At 41.2% G+C, this 26,624-nt stretch overlaps 1 protein-coding gene across 1 annotated transcript in view; it reads right to left on the bottom strand.

The window, feature by feature from the left end:
• Positions 1-21,177: 21,177 nt before the first annotated feature.
• The window catches only part of ENPP1 (ectonucleotide pyrophosphatase/phosphodiesterase 1), a 69,198-nt gene continuing 63,751 nt past the window's right edge, over positions 21,178-26,624 (bottom strand). Inside the window, exon 25 of the mRNA XM_072721009.1 lies at positions 21,178-25,545. Within this exon, the coding sequence (XP_072577110.1) occupies positions 25,375-25,545 (171 nt within the window). The 3' untranslated portion in view covers positions 21,178-25,374. The remainder of the gene's footprint in view (positions 25,546-26,624) is intronic.

Raw genomic sequence — 26,624 nt, forward strand, 5'->3', positions numbered from 1 at the left:
AACATAGAAAGCATGTTAACTCTGTTATCAGTTAGGCTTCTGGTCAACAGCAGGCTACTCATAGGTAAGTTTTGGGGGAGTAAAAACTTATACGAGGATTTTTTACTTCATTGAGGTTGGCACCACTAATAATATTCAAGGGTCAACTGTAATTATTTAAAAATAATAAGCTGCTTAAAAATACAACCAGAAAAAAATGCTCATTGACAATATCTGTGTACCTACCTATGATTAGATAACCTCTTATTGCTGAATACTAAGGGCAAGAATCCAATGTACTGATTATACCTCTGCTGAACTGCTTTACTACCTTATTTATGCCCCAGTTCTTACATGTCACTACATGTGATTTCTATCAACTCATAATTCCTTCCTGCATTTGATTTAATAATTCACATGTGTATATCATACTATTATATGTCAAACCCAATGTCATCTTTGAAACCTCAGTGTTTATTACAATGCCTGGCACATTATAGAAAGGCCAGTGAATGAATGAGCTATATCCAAATAAACAGTATGTTACTTTTAAGAAATGGAAGAACAAATGAATGAGTAATTGCAGATAATGGCTACAAGAGTTTTCAGGAAACATTTTTGTGAATAAAAAGGTCTGTATTTTCATGGCAGGAAAAATCTTGTAAGGAATGTTCTCACTCTCGCTGTCCTGGTTTTCGCCTAAAAACATTTCAAGATGGCCAGCAGGGGGAGAATTACTCCTTACTTTAGAGTTGGGATCCAAACTAGGTACAGGCATCTTCTGCTTTTTGAAAGTTTGTGCTAGGCCACTTTGCTTTTACACACACACAAAAAAAATCCTACATTATTAGTACCTAGTTTTGCTAACCAAGAGAAGAGGATTTTTGCCTTTACAAAAAAACCCCAAAAACTCAAAAGGCAAAAGTAGCATTCAGCACTTGCTTTGCAGTGAGCCTTTACCCAGGCAGTGTGCACCTCCTGCCGCAAGAAGGGCTCCACCAGGCTCCTTCCTGAGAGAACTACATGGCATCTCAGCATCAAGCCACCAGAGCTTTGAACTGTCTGTGAGCATCTGTGCTTTATCTCAATTTATTTGGTGTCTTTGTTAGCAAGATATGCCCTAAGGTACCAAAAAAGCCTATGAGAAGATATTGTTTCATCTGGGAACACTCAAAACAATTTCCACATACACTAATGGTAATTGCTTCTTCGCTCTATACCATTTCTACTTAGCAAAAGGTTCATAGGAACGCTCTATTTTCAGATAGTGGGGGGAAATTGTATTTGTGGCTCTCGTAGTTTCCTCTGTTCAATTTTATTTCAATGCCAGCATTTATGGAGCTAAACAATATTTCTAAAGTGAGGATTGTCTTTCGGTATTTTTACTGCTGTTATATTTATTATTGCTGTGAAGCATACTTGTAAACTTGCAGATTACTATCTACCATCAGGATAGATCTATTCTGTCACCCTGTCCTCTCCCTCCTCATTTTTTGGTAAATTATTGTAAAACTGACAAATAAAATCATATAACACAAAATTTGCCATCTTAGCCATTTTAAGTGTACAGTTTCATAGCAGTAAGTATATTAATACTGTTGTACAACAGATTTTCAGAAAATTACCATCTTTCAAAATTGAAGCTCTGTATTATTACATAACTCATATATCCTTCCTCTCCAACCCCTGGTAACTAACTACCTGGTAACCTTTTGCTTCTATGACTGACTCCTTTAGATAGTTCATACATAAGTAGGACTGTACAATATTGGCTTTTTGTGTCTGGCTTATTTCACTTAATGTTCTCAAGGTTCATCTCTGTTGTAGCATCTGATATATTTTTTCTTTCATTTTAAGGCTGAATAATATTTTATTGTTTGTAGATAACATATTTTATTTATCGATTCTTCTGTCAATGTACATTTAAGTTGCTTCCACCACTTGGCTATTGTGAATAGTTCTGCTACAAACATGATATGCATCAATATGGCCTTTTTAAAATTTTTTTATTGGAGTTCAATTTGCCAACATATAGCATAACACCCAGTGCTCATCCTGCCAAGTGCCCCCCTCAGTGCCCATCACCCAGTCACCCCCACCCCCTGCCCACCTCCCCTTTCACTACCCCTTGTTCATTTCCCAAAGTTAGGTGTCTCTCATTCAACATGGCCTTTTATTTTTTTTATAAATTTATTTTTTTATTGGTGTTCAATTTGCCAACATATAGAATAACACCCAGTGCTCATCCCATCAAGTGCCCCCCTCAGTGCCCATCACCCAGTCACCACCACCCCTGCCCACCTCCCCTTCCACCACCCCTAGTTCGTTTCTCAGAGTTAGGAGTCTCTCATATTCTGTCTCTGTTTCTGATATTTCCCACTCATTTTTCTCCTTTCCCCTTTATTCCCTTTCACTATTTTTTATATTCCCCAAATGAATGAGACCATATAATGTTTGTCCTTCTCCGATTGACTTACTTCACTCAGCATAATACCTTCCAGTTCCATCCACATGGAAGCAAATGGTGGGTATTTGTCATTTCTAATGGCTGAAGAATATTCCATTGTATACATAGACCACATCTTCTTTATTCATTCATCTTTCGATGGACACTGAGGCTCCTTCCACAGTTTGGCTATTGTGGACATTGCTGCTAGAAACATCGGGGTGCAGGTGTCCCGGCGTTTCACTGCATCTGTATCTTTGGGGTATAAATCCCCAGCAGTGCAATTGCTGGGTCGTAGGGCAGGTCTATTTTTAACTCTTTGAGGAACCTCCACACAGTTTTCCAGAGTGGCTGCACCAGTTCACATTCCCACCAACAGTGCAAGAGGGTTCCCCTTTCTCCATATCCTCTCCAACATCTGGCCTTTTAAATATAAAATCAATACACATACAAATGACTTAGATCTCAATTTGTAACTCAAACTTGTTGCTTTCACAAACAACTGAAGATAGATTTTTGAAGAATGCCAACATTATATACCACATACTACATAGGTAGTCCTTTCTCTGCCTCCCACAATCTCTGTAGCATTTTCCAACGTCTGCCTACTGCCTGGTCCCAAAGTCAATGCTACATGTTTCAGGTTGCATTCAGGGAGGTGGGGCAAGATGGCAGAGGAGTAGGGTCCTCAACTCACCTGGCCTCACCAACTTACCCAGATAACTTTCAAACCATCATGAAAACCTACGAATTCAACCTGAGGTTTAATGAGAGAAAAGCTGGAACACTACAGAGAGAAGGGTTCTTGCTTGTAACAAGGTAGGAAGGCAGAAAAAAATAAAATAAAAAAGACTCAAGTGGGGGAGGGGCCCTGCGAGGAGCCGGGGTAGGCCTGCAGCAAAAGCCTCTGGGACAGGAAAGCCCAGGCCAGGAGAAGCAGGACCTTTAAAAAAATCCGCATCAGATTCTGCTTGGACTGAAAGGTCCTTAGCAGGGAAATCGAACAGAATGGCAGAAGGGGCAGGGAAGCCTCCAGTCTCCCGGAGTCACCAACAGAGGAAGTGTGCCCAGGGGAGAGCATACCACAAACTGTGGGCTGATATCAAAGGGCTGGAGTGCGCAGCCAGTGGGGAATCAGGGAGAAGCCAGTGGGTCAGGTGGGTGGTTCCAGATGGAGGGGTCTGTGCCCTGCTGACTTTGGGAGCCTCGCACCCAGGGAGTGCAATTCCAGTAGCACAGGCCCCGGATCCCAAGGCGCCAAGCGAACACAGCCCAGGATCCTGTATTTCCCCCAGAGAGGCAGAGGAGGGGAGGACACAGGACAGTGAAGACTCTCCTGCCTCTGGGTGCCCCCGAGCTGTGCAGATCAGTGCCACCACCACCACCCCAGAAGCATCTAGGCTAGTGAGGACTGGGAGACTGCAGTAGTTACTGCAGGGAGCTGACTCCAGAGCTGGAGACGTGGCCGTCAACAGTGTTGTTCCTCCTGGTGTCACCTGTGCCTGGGAAGGGCAGGGCTGCCAGGAAACAGAGGCCTCATGGAGTAACCAGCTCCCACTGAGCGCGGCACCCAGCGGGGGGGCGGGGCAGCTCCCCCAGGTGCACACACCTGAGATTCAGCACAGCAGGCCCCTCCCCCAGAAGACCAGCTGGAAGGACAGGGGAAGAGCAAGTTCTTGACCCAGCGGCACTGAAAAGCTCCAGGAGAAGTCCAGGGATTTACAGTATATAGAACCAGAGGGTATCCATCCTATTTTTTTCTTCCTTTTTCCAGTACAACTTGTTTTTATATCAGACTGTAAATTTCCATTTTTTCCTCTTTTCCCACCTTAACTACAATACTTTACCACCTGTTCATTTTTAAGATTCTTCCTTTTTGACTTTCATACTTCTACAATTACAGGTCCTAGATATATTTTCCGCCTCTAGATTCCCTTCAACATTCTCAACTTAATTTTGGGAGATATACAAGATACGATTTTTTTGTTTTGTGTTTTTTGTTTTTTCTGCCTCATTTTGTTCTACAATGGTGGAAGTTAAAACCTTTTAAAACATGAGCAGCCTGTATCCAGAACCAAGTGGTATACTGTGCTGGTTCATTCAATGAGACTCCTCATTCCCATTCTGCCCCCCTCTTTATCTCAATTATGTTTTGGTGGTCAATGTTGGGGCCTCTACAAGTATTTCTGCTTTATATAAATTTGGGACTAAGCATCTTATAACATACAGAACTTACTATACTCATAACCAAGAGCATCTTCCTCTAGAACCGATCAGGTAGACTACATTCTCCCTACACTACAACTCCATCACCACCACCAAATCCCAGCCCCCACTCCTTTTGCTTTCTTTTTTTCTCCTTTTTTTGCTCTTCTTCTTTGAGATTCTTGGCCTATTTTTTTTCTACTTTGTTTTAAATTTTGCTTTTCACTTTAGTGGTCCTTTTGTTTTATTTCATTCTGATCTTTGTTTTCAGTTTCTGGTCTCTGACCAAGCAGAATCATCTAGGGTGAAATTTACTTAGGTCATGGTTGATATTCTTGACTCAGCCTGCTCATACAGCCACTCTGCACTGAGCAAAATGAGTAGAAGGAAGAACTCACCACAAAAGAAAGAATCAGAAACAGTACTCTCTGCCACAGAGTTATAGAGTTCGGATTACAATTAAATGTCAGAAAGTCAATTCAGAAGCACAATTATAAAGCTACTGGTAGTTCTGAAAAAAAGCATAAAGGAATCAAGAGACTTCATGACTGCAGAATTTAGATCTAATCAGGCCGAAATTAAAAATCAACTAGGGATCCCTGAGTGGGTTAGCAGTTTGGCACCTGCCTTTGGCCCAGGACATGATCCTGGAGTCACAGGATCAAGTCCCAAATAGGGCTCCCTGCATGGAGTCTACTTCTCTCTCTACCTGTGTCTTTGCCAATCTCTCTCTCTCTCTCTCTCTCTCTCTCTCTGTGTGTGTGTGTGTGTGTGTATCTCATGAATAAATAAATAAAATTGTTAAAAATTTCAATTAAATGAGATACAATCCACACTGGAGGTCCTAATGATGAGGGTTAATGAGGTAGAAGAAAGAGTAAATGACATAAAAGACAAGTTGATTGCAAGGAAAGCTGAGGAAAAAAGAGAAAAACAATTAAAAGACCATGAGGAAAGGTTAAGGGAAATAAATGATAGCCTCCGAAGGAAAAATCTAAATATAATTGGGGTTCCAGAGAGCACTGAGAAGACAGAGGGCCAGAAAGCATATTGGAAGAAATCATAGCTGAGAAAATCCCTAATTGGGGGAGGGAAACAGGCATTCAAATCCAGAAGATAGAGATACCGCCCCCCAAATCAATAAACACCGTTCAACAGCTTGAAATTTAATAGTCAAACTTGCAAATTACAAAGAAAAAGAGAAAATCCTTAAAGCAACAAGATATAAGAGATCCCAAACTTATATGGGGAGAAATATTAGAGTAATAGCAGACCTCTCCACAGAGACCTGGCAGGCCAGAAAGGGCTGGCAGGACATATTCAGGGTGCTAAATGAGAAGAACATGCAGCCAAGAATACTTTATCCAGCAAGGCTCTCATTCAGAATAGAAGGAGAGATAAAGAGCTTCCAAGACAGGCAGGAACTGAAAGAATATGTGACCTCCAAACCAGCACTGCAAGAAATATTAAGGGGGACCCTGTAAAAGAAAAAGTCCAAAGAAATAATCCACAAAAACAAGGACTGAATAGATATTACAATGACACTAAATTCATATCTTTCAATAGTAACTCTGAACGTGAACGGGCTTAATGACCCCATCAAAACATGCTGGGGTTCAGACTGGATACAAAAGCAAGACCCAACTATTTTCTGTCTACAAGAGACTCATTTAGACCTAAGGACACCTCCAGCCTGAAAATGAAATGGTGAAGAACCATTTCCCATTTAAACGTCCCTCAAGAAAAGCTGGAGTAGAATCATATCAGATAAATTAAAGTTTATCCCAAAGAATGTAGTAAGAGATGAAGAGGGACACTATATCATACTTAAAGGGTCTATCCAACAAGAGGCCCTAACAATCATGAATATTTATGACCCTAATGTGGGAGCTGCCAAGTATATCAATCAAGTAATAACCAAAGTAAAGACACACTTAGTTAATAATGCACGAATACTAGGCGACTTCAACATGGCACTTTCTACTAATGACAGGTCTTATAAACACAACATCTCCAAAGAAACAGAGCTTTATTTTTTTACAATAAATTTATTTTTTATTGGTGTTCAATTTGCCAACATACAGAACAACACCCAGTGCTCATCCCACCAAGTGCCCCCCTCAGTGCCCGTCACCCATTCACCCCCACTCCCCGCCCTCCTCCCCTTCCACCATGCCTAGTTCGTTTCCCAGAGTTGGGAGTCTTTATGTTCTGTCTCCCTTTCTGATATTTCCCACACATTTCTTCTCCCTTCCCTTATATTCCCTTTCACTATTATTTATATTCCCCAAATGAATGAGAACATATAATATTTGCTTTAAATGATACTGGACCAGATGGCATTCACAGATGTATATAGAACTTTGCATCCAAACACAACTGAATACCCATTCTTTCAAGTGCACATGGAACTTTCTCCAGAATAGACCACATACTGGGTCACAAATCAGGTCTCAAGTGATACCAAAAGATTGGGATTGTCCCCTGCAATTTTCAGAGCACAATGCTTTGAAACTAAAACTCAATCACAAGAAGAAATTTGGAAGAAACTCAAACACATGGGGGTTAAAGAGCATCCTGCTAAAAGATGTCTGGGTCAAACAGGAATTTAGAAAAGAATTAAAGAGATTCATGGAAACTAATGAAAATGAAAATACAACCATTCAAAGTCTTTGGGATACAAAAGCAGTCCTAAGAGGGAAATGCATTGCAATACAACCATCCCTCAAAAATTGGAAAAAACTCAAATACACAAGCTAACTTCGCACCTAAAAGAACTGGAGAAAGAAAAGCAAATAAAACCTACACCAAGAAGAAGAGAGTTAATAAAGATTCTAGCAGAACTCAATGAAATAGAGACCAGAAGAATTGTGGAACAGATTAACAAAACCAGGAGTTGGTTCTTTGAAAGAATTCATAAGATAGATAAACCCCTAGCCAGCCTTATTAAAAAGAAAAGAGAAAAGACTCCAATTAATAAAATTATGAATGAAAGAGGAGAGTTCACAACCCATAACAAGGAAATACAAACAATTTTAAAAACGTATTATGAGCATGTATACATCAAAAAATTATACAATCTAGAAGAAATAGACGCATTTCTGGTAAACCACAAATTACCAAAACTGGAACAGGAAGAAATAGAAAACCTGAACAGGCCAATAACCAGGGAGGAATTTGAAGCAGTCATCACAAACCTCCCAAGACACAAAAGTCCAGGGACAGATGGCTTCCCAGGACAATTCTATCAAACATTTAAGAATAAACAACACCTATTTTATTAAAGCTGTTCTGAAAGATAGAAAGGGACAGAATACTTCCAAACTCATTTTATGAGAGCAGCAACACCTTGATTCCAAAACCAAAGACTCCACCAAAAAGGAGAATTATAGACCAATATCCCTGATGAACACAGACGCAAAAATTCTCAACAAGATCCTAGTCAATAGGATCCCACAGTACATTAAGAAGATTATTCACCATGACCAAGTGGGATTTATCCCCAGGATGCAAGGCTGGTTCAACACTCATAAAACAATCAACGGAATAGATCATATTAACAAGAGAAAAAACAAGAACCATATGATTCTCTCAATTGATGCAGAGAAAGCATTGGACAAAATACAGCATCCATTCCTGATCAAAACTCTTCAGAGTGTAGGGATAGAGGGAACATTCCTCAGCATCTTAAAAGACATCTATGAAAAGCCCACAGCAAATATCATTCTCAATGGGGAAACACTGAGAGTCCCCTAAGATCAGGAACACAACAGGGATATCTGCTCTCACCAGTGCTATTCAACATAGTACTGGAAGTCCTAGCCTCAGCAATCAGACAACAAAAAGAAATAAAAGACATTCAAATTGGCAAAGAAGAAGTCAAACTCTCCTTCTTCACATATGACTACTGTACATAGAAAACCCAAAAGACTCCACCCCAAGATTGCTAGAACTGATTCAGCAATGTGGCAGGATACAAAATCAGTGCCCAGAAACCAGTGGCATTTCTATACACTAACAATGAGACTGAAGAAAGAGAAATTAAGGAGTCAATGCCATTTACAATTGCACCCAAAAGCATAAGATACCTAGGAATAAACCTAATCAAAGAGGTGAAGAATCTATACCCTAAAAACTACAGAACACTTCTGAAAGAAATTGAGGAGGACACAAAGAGATGGAAAAGTATTCCATGCTCATGGATTGAATATTGTGAATGAATATTGTGAAAATGTAAATGTTACCCAAGGCATTTTACACATTTAATGCAATACCTATCAAAATACCATGGACTTTCTTCAGAGAGTTGGAACAAATCATCTTAAGATTTGTGTGGAATCAGAAAAGACCCCGAATAGCCAGGGGATTGTTGAAAAAGAAAACCAGAGCCGGGGGCATCACAAGGCTGGATGTACTAAGTTGTACTACAAAGCTGTGGTCATCAAGACAGTGTGGTGCTGGCACAAGAACAGACCCATAGATCAATGGAACAGAAGAAAGACCCAGAAATGGGCCCTCAACTCTATGACCAACTAATATTTGACAAAGCAGGAAAGACCATCTACTGGAAAAAGGACAGTCTCTTCAATAAATGGTGTTGGGAAAATTGGACAGCCACGTTCAGAAGAATGAAACTAGACCATTCTCTTACACCAAACACAATGATAAACTCAAAATGGATGAAAGATTTGTGGAGGCTGAGAAAATTAAGGCCATTTCACCTCAAGTTTAACGTTAGCACAAGTACAGCCATCTCAGGCCCCTGTGAATAAGAGCTGAATTTTACAGGAAAAACCGCAGAATGCCCTTGACAGAAAGTCCCATATCAGAATGAGAACAGAGCTCAGAACGCCCTTGACAGAGACAGAAAGTCCCGTATTGGAATGAAAACGGAGCTTAAGAAATTCCCCCGCCCCTTCTGAAAGTCCCCTAGACCAGCCCATAAAAACCCAACGGTAACCCCCCTCGGGGTCCAAGTCCCTGCCCCGCTGTGTCGGGTATACTTGGACCCAAGCTCGAGCTTGTTAATAAACCCTCGTGTCCTCGTATCAGTGTCAGCTCCTTGGTGGTTTTCTCAGATTCGCAATTTTGGGCACAACATTTAGGGGCTCGTCTGGGATCCGAGAGGCCCCCTGGACCCCATCCGGAGGGTTTCACACCTGGTGAGTACTCAACTTTTTCTACGGGTGTCTTTGTTATTTTCTGAGAGCTCTAAACTGCATTTTTACCTGTAGGAATTCCAATCTGTATTGGGTCGGCATTGGCTTAGGCGGACGCGCTGGCAGGTTGTCGACTGGGGGTCTTGGGAGACGGCCCTTGCCCCCGCCAGGAGGACGAAGTCCTCATTTGAGGGGGTCTTAGGAGATGTTCCTTGCCCCCTCCGGGAGGATGAAGTCGTCATCTGTGAGGAGGACAGGCTGTCATTAGGGACTACCTGCCCTTCGGTTTACTTTGTTTTGTCTCAGCAGTCGCACTGGAACATTTGTCTGTTTTACTGTGTCTTTGTTAATTGTCATAAGCGTCTGTGCTTTGGTGTGGATGGGGACATAATGGGGCAGACACAAACCACCCCCCTGTCTCTTATGCTCTCCCACTTTTCAGACGTTAGGGAAAGAGCTCATAATCTGAGCACAGACATATGGAGAGAAAAATTTCGAGAACTTACTGCATGTCAGAATAGCCAAGCCTTGATGCAGGATGGCCCTGAGAAGGAACTTTCCACCTACCTATTATCTTACAGGTTAGGCCGTGGTCTTCAGGACGGCCACCCTGACCAGGGGCCCTACATCCTGGCCTGGCAGGACATGATCGAGAATCCCCCTCCTTGGCTAAAACTATTCTTACCCCCAAAGCAGGACCTACCAAGACTATAGCCCTGCCAAAGGCCGAGAAGGAGACTGACTCTAAGACCAAAAAGCCCCTTTATCCGGTCTTGCAGGATTCCTCCCCGGAGGACCTGATTCTCCCACCGCCCTACCGGACACCCCCTCGCCCTCTGGGGCTGCAGAAGGGGCGCCACCCCTCCCTGACGAGGGAGTCCCTGTGCACGGTGGCAGCGGGGACACGCGGGCGGCCCCACCGGGCGGCCCCACCCCCTAATGCGGGGCCAGCCAACTCCACCGACCGTCCCCTCCGCCCCATGGGACCCTGAGGGGAGCGGCGGACAGCCAATGTTATATCGGCCCTTCTCCACCAGTGATTTATATCATTGGAAAACCCAGAATGCAAAGTTCTCTGATAACCCGACAGATCTAATCAGGCTTTTAGATGCTGTTCTCTTTACCCACCAACCCACAGCTCTTGCAGGTTCTCTCCACCCCGGAGGAGAGAGAAGGAATTCAGGTGGAAGCCCGAGGTCTCCGGGAGAGGACAGACACCGACTCCAAACCCAGACCTCCTAAACGCTGCCTTCCCCTTATCCCGGCCCCTGGGACCACAACTCGGCTGGGGGTAAGGAGAGGCCCCGGGTCCACCGCCAGACTCTAGGGGCAGGTCTCCAGGCTGCCGGGCACAAGCCGACCGATCTGGCCAAGGTCTATGATGTGAGGGAGGGTGAGGATGAGAGTCCAGCAGCCTTCGTAGAGTCATAGAGGCTTTTAGGCGGTGCCCCCCCTATGAACCCAGAAGCCCCGGAAACAAAGGCCGCAATTATCATGCTTTTGTTAACCAGGCCGCTCCAGACATCGAAAGAAAACAAATCCGGATCTAACCCGGGCACCTGGCTCCAAGGGGACCGCCCAGGAGCCTACTGGGAAGTGGACTTCACTGAAGTAAAACCTGGAAAATACAGGTATAGGTATTTACTAGTATTTGCAGATACTTTTTCAGGATGGACAGAGGCATTTCCCACCAAACATGAAACAGCACAGACTGTGACCAAGAAACTGCTGGAAGACATCTTACCGAGGTATGGTTTTCCTGTTAAGATTGGATCAGACAACAGCCCAGGATTCATCTCTATGGTAACATGGGGAGTGGCACTAGTACTTGGGGCAGATTGGAAATTACATTGTGCATATAGGCCCCAGAGCTCAGGACAGGTAGAGAGGATGAACAGAACATTAAAGGAGACCTTAACTAAATTAGCCCTGGAGACTGGCAGGGACTGGGTGACTCTCCTCCCCTTCGCCCTATATAGGGTACAAAACTCCCCACATAAGATGGGACTTACCCCCTACAAGATCATGTTCGGTCTTCCTCCACCTATTATCTCCAATTTAAAACCTGAGGTGCTCACTGAATTTGATGATCACCAGCTCCTTTTCTCCCTCCAAATGTTACAACAAACTCATGAACAGGTATGGCCTAAGCTGAGGGCCCTTTACAAGACCAGGCCACCCCCAGACCCCCATCAATGTTGGCTGGGTGACTGGGTGTACGTCCAGAGATACCAATACCAGACACTTCAACCTTGCTGGAAGGGACCCTACATCATGAACCTGACCACTCCTACCACTCTCAAAGTCGATGGGATTACTCCCTGGGTCCAGTACACCCACATCCGGCCAGCTGACCCACACACCGTTCTCAAGGACTTTGTTCCAGAATAGAAAATTCAACCAGACAAGGACAATCCCCTAAAGCTAAGACTGCACCGTTCTCACTTACCCTACTAATGTTGCATATGCTATGTCCTCTTCATGCCAGAACCAATCCCCATCAGCCATTTAATCTAACCTGGCAGGGAATAGATGTCTCAAGGGAGAAGTAATCTCACCCAGTCACCTCACTTCCTCCCCTAGCCTACTATGGGGTTTCATCCTGTCGCCCCCTGCTTTGCTTCACACACACACACACACACACACACAAGGACAGGTGGGTACAAGTTCCACTGGAGGAAAAATGGCAAGGACTGACAATTTCCCCTTGTAAAAGGCCTTCATACCAGATAATGAACTCAAAAGACTGCTTTCACTGCGATTGTGCACAGGAGGAACCTGAGCCTTGGGTCTTGCATGTCCCTGGCTCACTCACTGCTGAGGAAGAGGAAGGAGAGCAAGGCTTAAGCTAATGTGTAACTGGTCAGTTGGCAAGTGGCAGAAAGAGCCTACAAGGGAAAATGTGGGGAGCACTATGCAGCAAGGCCCGGCATCCCAGGTGGGCAGCGACAGGTGAGGTGAGAAAGGCAAGAAAGACTATGTTTGGGATGCGATGCAATGAAGGGTATTAAAGGAAATAGTTGTGCTCTGCACTAGAAAATTGGGTTATGTAAATGATGCTATGAATGCTGAGCCAGAGGCGAGATCAGAGAGTTGGTATAAGGTCTGTTTATTAAATGGGTGAGTCTGGTGCCATTTCTTTTAGCGAAGTCGGAGTCGAAATTGAAGAGATCAGACCATGAAAGTCACTGCACTCGTTTACCATCAGGATTAAAAATATGCACCCAATTCAGCCTTACTTTTAAAGTCTTTTAAAGTTTAAAAAGATGGGAGCAGGGATCCCTGGGTGGCGCAGCGGTTTGGCGCCTGCCTTTGGCCCAGGGCACGATCCTGGAGACCCGGGATCAAATCCCACGTCGGGCTCCCGGTGCATGGAGCCTGCTTCTCCCTCTGCCTGTGTCTCTGCCTCTCTCTCTCTCTCTCTCTCTCTCTCTCTCTCTGTGACTATAATAAATAAATAAAAATTTAAAAAAATGGGAGCATCTTAACTATAGAGAGGCTTTTGCAAGCAAGGGGGGCTTAAACCCACAGTATCATGTTTTGCATGAAGAAAATAGACCTTCCCTTGGGTGACTACATTTTAAACATGCAAATCCATATGCTGCCTTTTCTTTACTGACCACTCAGGAATAGTCCAAGAATCTATGGCAAAAGTCAGAGAAAGTTGGCTAGATATAAACGGGAATGAGAACAGCAACAAGGTTGGTTCGAATCCTGGTTCAATCATTCCCACTGGCTCACTCTGAGACCAACCTGGACCTATGATTGGGTCCTTCCTTTGGTTCCTCTTAGAGGGGGAAATGTGGAGGCCAAGAAAATTAAGGCCATTCCACCTCAAATTTAGCATTAGCACAAGTACAGCCATCTCAGGCCCCTGTGAATAAGAGCTGAACTTTACAGGAAAAGCCACAGAACGCCCTTGACAGAAAGTCCCATATCAGAATGAAAACAGAGCTCAGAACGCCCTTGACAGAGAAAGTCCTGTATTGAAATGAAAACAGAGCTTAAGAAATTCCTCCACCCCTTCTGAAAATCCCCTAGACCAGCTCATAAAAACCCAACTGTAACCCCCCTCTGGGTCCAAGTCCCTGCTCCACTGTGTCAGAAATACTTGGACCCAACCTTGAGCTTGTTAATAAACCTTCATGTACCTGCATCAGTGTCAGCTCCTTGGTGGTTTTCTTGGATTCCCAATCTTGGGCCCAACAGATCTAAATGTAAGACAAGAATCCATCAAAATCCTAGAGGAGAATACAGGCAACACCTTTTGAACTTGGCCACAGTAACTTCTTGCAAGATACATCTATGAAGGCAAGGAAACAAAGGGAAAAGTGAACTATTGGGACTTCATCAAGATAAAAAGCTTCTGCACAGCAAAAGAAACAGTCGACAAAACTAAAAGACAACCTACAGAATGGGAGAAGATATTTGCAAATGACCTATCAGATAAAGGACTAGTATCCAAGATCTATAAAGAACTTATTAAACTCAACAGCAAAGAAACAAACAATCCAATCATGAAATGGGCAAAAGACATGAACAGAAATTTCACAGAGGAAGACTTAGACATGGCCAACAAGCACATGAGAAAATGCATCACTTGCCATCAGAGAAATACAAATCAATACCACAATGAGATACCACCTCACACCAGTGAGAATGGTGAAAATTAACAAGACAGGAAACAACAAATGTTGGAGAGGATGTGGAGAAAGGGGAACCTTCTTGCACTGTGGTGGTAATGTGAACTGGTACAGCCACTCTGGAAAACTGTGTGGAGGTTCCTCAAGGAGTTAAAAATAGAGTAACCCTATGACGCAGCAATTGCACTGCCGGTGGTTTACCCCAAAGATACAGGTGCAATGAAAGACCGAGACACCTGCACCCCAATGTTTATAGCAGCAATGTCCACAATACCCAAACTGTGGAAGGATCCTTGGTGTCCATTGAAAGATGAATGGATAAAGATGTGATATATACATATATATACACAATGGCATATTACTCAGCCATTAGGAACAACGAATACCCACCATTTGTCTCAACGTGGATGGAACTGGAGGGTAGTATGCTGAGTGAAGTTAATCGGAGAAGGGGAAACATTATATGGTTTCCTTCATACGAGGAATATAAAAAATAGTGAAAGGGATTAAAGGGGAAAGGAGAAAAAATTAGTGGGAAATATCAGAGAGGGAGACAGAACATGAGAGACTCCTAACTCTGGGAAATTAACAAGGGGTAGTGGAAGGGGAGGTGGGCGGGGGGACGGGGGGACTGAGTGATGGGCACTGAGGGGGGCACTTGATGGGATGAGCACTGGGTGTTATACTATATGGTGTAAATCAAACCCCATTAAAAATATATACAAAAAAAGTTGCACTCAGTACTACCCACTCTCAGGCATCAAATGTATATGATTGCATACAAGCACTCCAATACATAGTAGCTTAAAAGAATGATTTAATAATTCTCATGATTCTATGGTTGTGCTCAGCAGAGTGGTTCTTCTGTTGGTCTCTCTGGGGCCATTCATACCACTGCCGCCATCGGGCAGCTCCATTCACAGTGGAGGGCATAAGATGGCTTTACCCTCTCCTTTGTTGGGGCCTTGTACTGGTTGTGACCTCAGCCTCTCTTCCACACAGTTTCTTGTCATCCATTGCGTTAGCCCTGGATGGTAGGAGTATTTTTCAGAGCCTAAAGCATAAGGTACAAGGACCTTTAAGGATCACCTCATAAGTGAAAAAAATGTCACTTTATGTCAAAGCAAGTCACAAGGCTAGCCCACAATTCAAGGCTGGAGCAACAAAGTCACACTGAAAAGAAGCATGCAGGACAGAAAGAGAGAACAATCTATCTCAATGGTGGAATGGGGGAATATAATGAGAATTATTCTGGGAGAAAACTCAGGGACATAAGGAAAGAGAAAAGGGAGTTGAAAGAGATATGCAATCTCCTGGGTATCCATCAAATTGAGAAAATGAGCCACAGTCCAAGAGTATCGAACACAAGAATTGTTTACTCCCCAGACAACGTGAACATTTGTATGAGACACAAGCTCAGAAGAGGGAAGACCAAATATATAGAAAGTCCAAGACAAACTCAAACTCTCTTTTCTCCCACCACTACTTTATCCCTGGGCTTCAAAAAAGTGGATGGGAGGCAAAATATTTCTACCTGAAACTATAGTTTAAAGGAATAAACAAATGACTCTCAGATACGATTGGAAGATGGTCACCCAGTCCATCTCTGAGTAGAATAGCGCGTCAAACAGGAGGAAGATGAAAAGGAATGGCATTAAACTCAGCAAATATATTGTGGGCTAAGACAAGAGGAAAGAAAGGAGGGAGAGACAGAGGCAGGGAGGCAGAGGGGAGGTGAGGAAGGAAAGCTTACGCCATCTATTCCACCTAGAGGAGAACATAGGTCAAACAATAAGAAGACACATGAATTCAATAAATAAAAATAAGCTCAAAGAAGATATGATAAATAATAAAAGATTTTAAAAGAGCAGATGGCAGGCCCAGAGAAATAATACTACAGAAATAATAAATCACAAATAGCAAAGAAGAGAGTAAACATACTGAAAAATGGATTCAGGGGCATAAAGGGATGCTTGAGATAATTACAGTGATTGGAAATATATCTAAGAAAGCTTAATGCAATAATGGAGAAACTAATGAAGAAGCCAGGATGTGAGTAGATATCTGCATGGGATGATGATTATTTTTCAACTTATACTTTGCAGAATATTGTTACATTTCCAAAATAAAAATGAAATCTGTCAATTAGGAAATCATTGTTCTTTTTTTAAAAGAGCGGTTATGGGAGGTGGGGAGGGCTGGGGAGGTGATCAGAAACCAAATTATTAGAGTTTCAAACAAGGGGAGAAGTTAGTGAGGCAATAAGGTCAGGGGCTATAAGCCAGGCACCTACTGGCCCTGTTTCACTGTTTGAGCTCCAGGGACAGATGCAACAAGGAGGATGCATAGGGAAAAGGAGGGACCAGTACACACAGGTATCTCTCTAGATGACAGCAGCACAGAGGTGGGAATCACAGATGGTGGCTGAGGAAGAAGGGTTAATTAATAACGAAGAAAACAAAGCCCTGGGAGAAGTGAGAACTCAGGTCTGAACAAACAAACAAATCCCATTTTCTCCATGAGAGACTAGAAGTAAGGTGGCAGGCGCCAACACAGAAGCTTGGAAGGGAAAGAAAGAGGACCCAAGACAAATGTTTTGTGTCATATGGTGAAATTCAAGTCCAAGTGAGCTTTTTTGGAAGTATGTGAACATCAGCATGGAGAGTAGCAGAGCAATGAGGGAATATCCCTCATACACTACTAATATGCACCCAAGCAATATCCTAGGTACTGGGTACTGTCTGCTGTTTGGATGCTTATCACCACATATATAGATATGGGTGCAGTCACTTCAAATATTTTCTAAGATTCAAGAGCGCTTTTTGTCTAAACGAATTTTACTGGTGTTTTTTTCCCAGATTATAGAAGAAAGAAATTATAGAAGAACAAGACAGTGAGGATCACCCCAAACCCCCAGCACTCAGTTAAAATCATTGTAAATATTTTACTGTGTACAAGAAAAACAGAAGAAGAAGGGGAGGAAGAAGAGGAAAGGGGATTTTATTTTTCCTTTCACCAAAATGGATACATTATCATATGATATTTTAGAAGTTCATTTTTGATTCCTGTATTGTGAAGTTTTCCACTTTAGTAAATTCAGATAAAGATCACATTTGAGAGAATATTCTATTGTATGAATATACTATAACTATTTCTCTAATAAGAGTCAACAATTTCAATTGAGCATTTTATGTCTTCGTACAATTGTACAATGGCTTCTTCAGAATAATTTGAGGAACTGAAATCTGAGTCATAGTTCATGAACAGTTTTTAGACTTTTGGAATGCAAATTATCAAATTGTGTTCACATGGGCCATAACAATTTGTGCCGCCACCCTCAAGGTGTGACTCCTGCCGATTAACTTCCCAACACTGGAGATCCGCATCTTTTAAAGCTTTTCCCACATGGTAAGCACACAAAGATGTCACTTGTATATCTTTAATTTATGAACTAAAACACTTTTTATGGTTTTGCTTTATTTTACAGCTCTTTTCTTTATGAATGTTTTAATCTAGACTTTTTCAATTTGAGAGTTAACTTTTAATTCTGCTTTTAAGTGCTCTTTTTAAAATAGCGATATTTCATGTTCTTAATACACTATTAATTTAATTCAGAACTGATTCGGAATTCAGCTGCTGATGGAGTAGACCTTGATGAATTTGAACACTTTTAATATTCTCTTCAAGAAGGAGGTGTAACATGCTGTTTAAATATATGAGCTTTATCAAGACGTGGGCTCAAATCCCTGCCAGTGATAACACACTAGCCAGGGTTAGGATTACTATTTTCACATCACAGAGTTGTTGAGAAAATATATGTAAAATGTCATTTAGTACAATGTCTGGAACACAATAAGCACCCAGTAAAGTTAGCCATTATTATAACTATCATAATATTTGATCTAGTTTCAGAGACATCTTTGTTATCATAATGATGAATACTAGGTACACAAATAATCAAACTTGTCTACTATCAACCTTCCATGATGGAAAGGGATGATTTCACATCACTAACATCTCTTAGTTCGTCACTATCTTAGCCAATGCTAGATTCAATTACCCTAAACTTCACAGATAGTGAGAAGATGTAGGAGAATCTCTCGTCTTCAGTAAAATGAAGTTGCCTGAAATGTTTGTTTTAAGGTGCTCCAGCATGGTTCCTACCACCTACTTATTTTTTCCAAGCTGATATGTTTTTCTTCATAGCAAAAGGTGTTACCTGAGGTTGATAGAAGAGATGCTCCCATGCTTTTCCACCTTTGCCACTGAATGCTTACGACAGCACTTTGTTGCTGGAAAAACACTACATGCTTTGTAGAGAGGTTTTCATTTGAGATGTCAAAACTCTGAACAAAGTTCATTCTTTTCCTCTTCAGTTCACCAGGCAACATACCTTCCACAGGATGTAGTCGATGAAACTATGAGTGGCCCTTGAAAGGCATTCTTGATCTTATACTTATTGTATTTTTATTTTTATGTTTGTATTGTATTTATTTTTAAATGATGCCTTGTATACTAGGAAGACATATACAGATGCACTCCTTTTAAAAAAAAGTACCCATCTGGCACATAAAAACCACAGATGCAAAGAATAATTAATGTCACTGTGATGTCCCATAGCTGCATTCTATAACCTGTGATTCCTGAGCTATTTTAAATGAGTGCTTGGGTAGGATTAGCTTATTGGGTTTTATTCATCTGGACTTTTTTTTTCATTATTAATAACCAACGACGATGTACCAGGCACTGTACTAGAAACAGTGGCTATAAAGATTATTTCTATTCTCAATGACAGTTTTGGAGACAAAATGGAGAACTACATGAAAAGGAATTTGTCAATTTAAAAAATATATGCTTAATGTCAAATGAGAGTTACAACCAGTGTGGGGGAAAGTTCCACAGGATTCAGTCGTATTTCTTATGAAACAGCACACTCTTGACATAAATCTCATCAAAGTTATAGTTTTAGAGAAGAAATTCAAAGGGTATATTCTTAGCAAATTTAACAGAAGACCACAGGCTGGAAATACTTAGATAATGCAGCTTCTTGGGACTTCTCAATCTCAAGAGGTTGGTGGAATGTGTTCTCTTTAGGATAAGACCCTGCCAGGTCCCTGAAAGCCCTAGGTGGAAGCTAATACTTCTCTTATACCCATAACCACATCACCCTGAAATTATTTCCTTTTATGGTTGCAGACTACCTTTAACAAGCCACACACTTGGATCTAGTATCAGGGCCTGAGTACAGTTTCCTAGTAAGTCACAGCGCCATCTAGTAACATTAGGTACAGATTATAGGACAATAAAATGCATCACACATGTGCAGTTGGTTACAATGACTAGCCTGAGGACCTGTGGTCTGTCTTCTCTGACGCCTGGGAGGGTCTGATCACATGACCATGCTTTAGGGATAAAGAGAACTGATGTCAAGAGCAAATGGGCCTTGAGCTATATCTTGAAATCAAGGTGAAATGTTGGTAAGTATCACGAGGGCAGGCATCCCATCTGTTCTGTTCCCCAATTTATTCCTAATGCCTATTTCCTTGACACAGAGTAAACACAGCTTTGAAATCTGTTGTCAGTCTTGATCTAATTGAATTTAATCTAGTTGAAGGCAGCAAAGCATCCTATTGAGTTAAACAGTGATGAGATCTTGAAAACACACAAGAACATAAAAATGACCTCACGGGCTAACCACTGTTTCTGTTTGGACCTTCATAAAAGTGAGTAACTCTTCAAAACAGTGAAATTGTGTCAAGATCTAGAATAGTTTATGAATGCAAAATTGTAGATTTTGATCTCAGATTTTTTAAATTGTAAAAATTTGAGCAATGAGATCCATTCATTGAACTGAGAAAATACTAGTCTCATTTATTTAAAATAATCTCCAGTCTCTATTAATTTATAAACCTTCAGTTCTGACAGGTTTATATTACACTTATTACAATGTCATCTAATTGTAGGCATAAAAAATTTTGATAGTGAGAAATACCTGGATGTCCTGGGGCAAAATTATTAAGAGATATAAAAACTCATTTCCTGGATATTTATTAAATTGTTTTGTGTCTCTATCTGTGAAAGCTGAAATCTATCCTAATTCTGAGTTCTGAATTTGTTGCAATGAAATTCTATGAGAGTTTTAAATGAATGGGTTATTTTTAATAAAATCCTGCCCCCTGAGTTGAAGTTTTATGGGCAAGTACGAAATCAAATTTAAAACGATGACTTTGGGGTAGAATGAAAGGCACATTTTTTTTTCTGTTGCTTCCTTTCATATCTCAGGAAGAGATTCTTTCATTTCTAGCAGACTAAGACTAATTTTATGCATCTATAGTTTCTGCTATAGCTATAAATTCGAGTAAATATTTTTCCTTCAATTGCTGGTTATACACAATGGAAAGGAGAAGTACAAAAATTTCATACTAAAAAATTCTATGGAAGTTACAAATTGGATACTTTCCCTCTGGCTTCAGACCATTCTAAATATTGGAAGGATGTTTATACATGCCAGTCTTTTGTTTTTACCTACAAGTATGATTGCAAATAATTAAAAACCAAAAACAAGAATAATAAGTCACAGATCAGAAATTCATGTTTACTCTGTGAACCTGAAATGAACTTTGGATCTTTTCTCCCCTACCATCAATACAACTGTGGCTGTCTACAATCCTTGCATGCAGTACAAGGAAAAAATCACCATCCCATTCCCTGTCCCCGCCCTCCACACACAGGAAAGCAGCCACACTTCTGCATATATCACTTTTATTGGTAAATCCACATTTCTTAGCTTAGACATATTCTGTAGATTATTCCCCTCCCCCTTTCAATATCTAGACTGCCAAAAATCAAGGAAAATGCCACTGGACTGCAGTCATGTTAAAATTTTACCAAATGCTTATTACGAAAGCACCAACACACCGGATTCCTGTGATAGGCTTTGGCATGAAGTGTAATCACATTTAGTTTCAAAGTTCAAATGCCTGTTCCTGTTATACATAAGCAGGTACCCACAAGGCAAGGCAGGACAGTTACTGTAGCTAATGAAAGAAAAAAGTCAGAGTGAGGAGAAGTAACAGCCTTTCCTGGAGGAGTGGGTGGTCTCCGCTACAATCTCGTCTGCCTCCTCTCCTCAAACAGGACTGGGCCAACTGGTCTAATGGTCCTTTACACATTGATCTACTGTGCTGGAACATTTGCCTTCAGCCCCCTAAGGTTTGCCCTCTTTTCTCTGAAACTTCTAGGTATTTTTAAGTTCCAGCTGGTTCTCTGCCCTGCCATGATCGAGCTGACTGAGCTATAAAATCTTATACGGAAGTTACTTACATCATTTAAGAAGTACTAATCAGAGGCATTGCAATAAAATGAGGGAAAAGTAAAGGTTTTGCTTTGCATATGAAAAGCAAAGACCAGCCTTTACTGTAGAGAGTAGGATAAAGACATTTTCATATATAGTCTTGTGAATTTACCATTCAAATTGAGAGAGTGAAGGCCAGTCACTTGTCTTAAATTGATAATATGTCAAAGGAGAGATCTCTTTCGAGACAAAACAAGAAAAAGAACACTGTAAGAGGAACTGAAAAAACAAGCTCAGTAGGAATAGATGTGGGTGCCCTTTAAAGAGTCAGCATAGCATTTATAGTCTGACTTTTAAGAATAGATTATTATAACAAAGCAGAAAAAATAAAGTGGTTGTACATCATAAGTTGGTCATAGCAACACTCGTAGGAAATATCAGAAGTAAAAGAGTAAATGGGAAGAGGCCAAGGATGTATTCGTCCAACGGATATTAAAATGTCCTTTCCTGGAATGCCTGGGTGGCTCAGCAGTTTAGCACCTGCTTTTGGCTCAGGGCATGATCCTAGAGTCCCGGGATCAAGTCCCAGATTGGGCTCCCTGCATGGAGCCTACTTCTCCCTCTGCCTGTGTCTCTGCCTCTTTCTTTCTGTGTGTCTCTCATGAATAAATGGATGAAATCTTAAAAAAAATTTAAAAATAAATAAATTTGAAAAATGTCCTTTCCTTACCTGTTCACCTGAAGAGTTCCACTTCACACCAAGTTCCAGTCCAAATGTCACCATCCATGGGAAGTCACTGATAAGACTACCGCGTACCACCCAGTGTCTCTTCTCTCCTCCCTGGCACCCTGCCTGGCTCCATTAAAACAATTACCACCCTTTTGGGATCATCTACACTTCTGCTATGTCCTCTCCCTCCCTAAAACTGTAAGGATTATTACTTGTCCTTCTTTGTATCCCTGGTGACTGGCAAAAGGGAGAGACATCTATCCATTTAATTAAGATCTGCTAAGATACTTTACATAGAGGCAATCATGTGTCTGCATGTGTTTTGAAGAATATATAAAAATCAATGAGACACTTCTATAAAGAAGTAGATATTCTTCTGCTAAGTGCAGATAAAAAGCTTAGATATTACATATAAAACAAAAATAGGAAGATTCTGACAGGTGGAGAGAAGGAGGCAAACAGACTAGGGACCTTGGGACCCAAAAGACAAAGCTGTGATAAGTTCCCCTGAGTTTGCTTTTTAGTTCATATGTCCCAGACTTGGAGCGAAAGAAGTCACAACCTGTACATGCCAACAGAGTGGGCAGAAAAATGTCGGAAGAAAGGCCTACTCTCTAGCCAAAGGACTGGAAAAGTAGCCTAGCAAGAGAGAAAAGAGTAATGGCTCCACTCCAGGAAACACCACTGAAAAGACCATGGCCCTACCCATGCCAGCAAAGGCCAAGTGGGGAGCCTAGACTTCCAGCCTCAACAGGTTGTAATGAAGTATCCTAACTCCCCTGAAATTGCAGTGTCTGAGAAGGTTGAGTAGGCAACTGGCCATTTCATCCCCACTTGGGTCATAATAATGCTTTCCCAGCATTCCTGCCCAGTGTCAGTGGATACCACATGGGAGCAAGGACAAGGCCCACTGCACACCCTAGCCAGGAATGCACTCAATGGAGGCCCAGTGGAGAGCTGACCTCCCACCCTACACAGCAGCGACAAGGGTCTCATCTCGCCCCAACCATCACTGGCAGCTGAGTGGGAAACCTGGACTCATAGCCACGTGTGGAAATAACTAGACAGTGCTTCTAATTCGCCCACTGAGCTGATGTCAGAGAAAGTCTGCTAAAACAGATGGTTTCAAAAAAGATCTATACTCACATAATACCTAAATTATTCAGTTTTCCACTGAAAATCATTCATCATGCCCAGGACCAGGAAAATCTCTTTCAATTTGAAAAGAGAGAGCATATGCCAACCTTTAGATGACACAGATGCTGGCATTATTTGAAAAGAATTTTGCAGCAGCCATCACCAAATGCTTCAGTGGGAAGTATGAAGTGCAATGGAAAAAAATGAGAAAATAGAAAATCTCAGCAAAAATAATAAAATTAAAATTCTCAGCAAAGAAAGAAATGACATGAAGAAGAACTAAGTGGAAATTTTAGAAAACAAAACAAAACACAATTATTGAAATACAAAAATCAATGGGTGGGTGGGCTCAACAACAAAATGGATGAGAGAGAAAAAAAAAATCCATGAACTTAAAGACAGAACAATAGAAATTGACCCAAATTGAATAACAGAAGACAGATTGGAAAAAAGTAATATACAAACTCTCAGGACCCTATGGGACTAAAACAAAAAACAACCCAACTTTCATTAAATAATTTCATTAATTTCAATTAATTTCAATTTAATTTCATTAAATAATTTCTAGATACAAATTGTATTATCTAAAGGATTCTGTGCCCTGTAGTCTGTTGAAGAATGATCATTATATGAAGAGCAAATACAGATTTCTGGTGGACTAATATATCACTGAAATCAAACCCAGGTTGCCTGAGTGAAGGCCAACTCTGAAGGTTCACAGGTTGGGACTAAAAGATACAGGCTATGTGGTGGAGAGGTCAGGTTCCTTTATGACTGATGACCAAGAAGACGTAAAGCAATGGTTACACGTTCTCTCCAGATCTGGGGAACTTCAAAATGAACAGCTCAGCACAGTTCTGCTGTTGGCGGGGTCATTTTTGTGCAGAGGAAAACAACCTACTGTCTTGAAAAATGCCACGATGCATGTGCTAACAAGTTCTCTGAAGTTCCACCAAGTCATTTTTAATAGTCTAAAAGAACCACTTTGAGAGCTATTTTCCACCTATGTTAATTACCAGTGAACAGGATGGGAATCTCTTTTTGTATAAATGTAGAAGAAAATTTTATAGCAGGTAGATCTACTAGATTACTCAATTCACACATCTTCCCTCGAAGTCTAACTTGTTAAAGACTTTAAATCTGAAGAAGCCCAGTCGCAACTAAAAAATAAAAAAATAAAAAATAAAAAAAATACCCACAGGATGACATATTTTGGCTTTTGAAGGGGTATAGAGCAAAGACAGAAAGAGGGCCTTAGAAATATTTTTGCTTCTAATAATTTTTTCAGTTAAAACTAAAATGAATGAAACTCCAAGTTAGAAAGTATCCAGAATTACTTTTTAAATCCTTGTGAAAATACTAATGTAACACAGACTATTCCAATCCTATCCATTCAGTTGTGTTTGCCAGTTCCATAAAAGTTTATTAAAGAAAATAAAATTAAAATATCTGGTGTCCAGACAAGGTTCACAGCTACTTCTGCCCTTAAGAGAAGTAGAAAAGTAGTTTTAGAGATAGTCTGTCTTTATTCCCCAAATTGGAACAATTAAGAATTGTTCATTCAACTGTGTGTGAGATTCAGTAAGAGCATTTTTCTACTGCCAAGCGGAGGCCACAGGGTTCCCTGAGATGGTTGTATTGCAGAGGATTCTCAGCTCTGGTAGACATTTTCCAAACAATGTGACAGCGTGAAGAGAAGACTGTATAAAATAAAAGGTTCTTTCCAAAACATTGTGCTATGTTTTTAGAATTAAAAATATCAGTCTTCAAAAAAAAAAAAATCAGTCTTCTTGGTCAAAGGCTGGCAGCTGTGTTTTCAACTTTAGAATGTCTGAAATTGGCTCTCTTCTTTCTTGATAGAAGCTGAGTCCAGTGAGGTGTTCAACATCTGTGATCCGAGCTCTGTGTAACCTCAGTAACTCTTCAACCCACAGAGACTCATGCTTTCCATGCTATGAAAGTGAGGGGGGAGAAAGAAGTCACTGGAGAGAACAGTCAGTTCACTTTCCTTACAAGCACTCCATCTTCACATTTCAAAGATTTACATCACTCTAGCTCCCAGAAGGCAGGTGCTACAAGCTTTGTTAGGCATGATCGCTGCTTTCGAGTAGCTCACCATCTAATACATACCAAGCAGGCTTATTTAATTAGATGTCTCAAGTTTGGGAAAAGGGACATATACCTGGAATCGACGCTCATGTACTGCATTGGTGCAAGAACCTTCAACAGTGTGGGAATTAGCAGAGAGAAACTTGGATTTAAGTCCTGGTCCTGTCACCATCACACCATGTAAACTGAGGCAAGTTATTTAACATCTGAAACCTGATGTTCCTACCTATACCCTCCTGAGAGGGTTGTTCTGAGGATCAAATGTCATGATGTGTGCAAATGCACTATGAGAACACCAGTTCTAATCAGAATCAGTTATTTACACAGTTGCAATGCAGAGGGGATCTGGGGACATAGTAAAACACAATTTCCTTTCTGGTGGGGTAATGACGTCTCGGCTAACGGGAAATCAGACAAGAAGTAAAGACACATGCTCTGGCACATGGAAGCAGAGCCAGTAGCAGAGGCAGGTAACAGAGATGGAAATCATACACTTATGTGTAACTATACATTTTTCTGAATATGCCTTCTGTTGGAGTAGGATGAAGAAGGTATGCACTGGCTGCTGGGCTATAATTGTACTTTAAAGACATCCTCCAATAAAGATTTCTGTACCCTTGGGGCATTATATTAGTTGGAAATAATTCAGACTTTCTACATAAAAAGGGAATGGATCAATCATTTCCATTTTCCCATTAGCCTCCAATGATCACTATACCCAGTGCTACTTACTACCCCACTCAAGCTCTTTCTCTGCAACAATCTTCACTCTGGCTCTTAGGGGAATAACCCTGACTCAGTGGACTACTAGGCCAGTAGATACTTTCCATTCCTGTTGTCCCAACACATAGAGATAGATAAAAAGTACAGGTAATGCATCTTCCTCTCATGTCAATATCCTGCTGATGGTTAGTCACTACTT

This window comes from Vulpes vulpes, chromosome 1 (assembly GCF_048418805.1).
Source record: "Vulpes vulpes isolate BD-2025 chromosome 1, VulVul3, whole genome shotgun sequence".
In the NCBI taxonomy this organism is placed as follows: Eukaryota; Metazoa; Chordata; class Mammalia; order Carnivora; family Canidae; genus Vulpes; species Vulpes vulpes.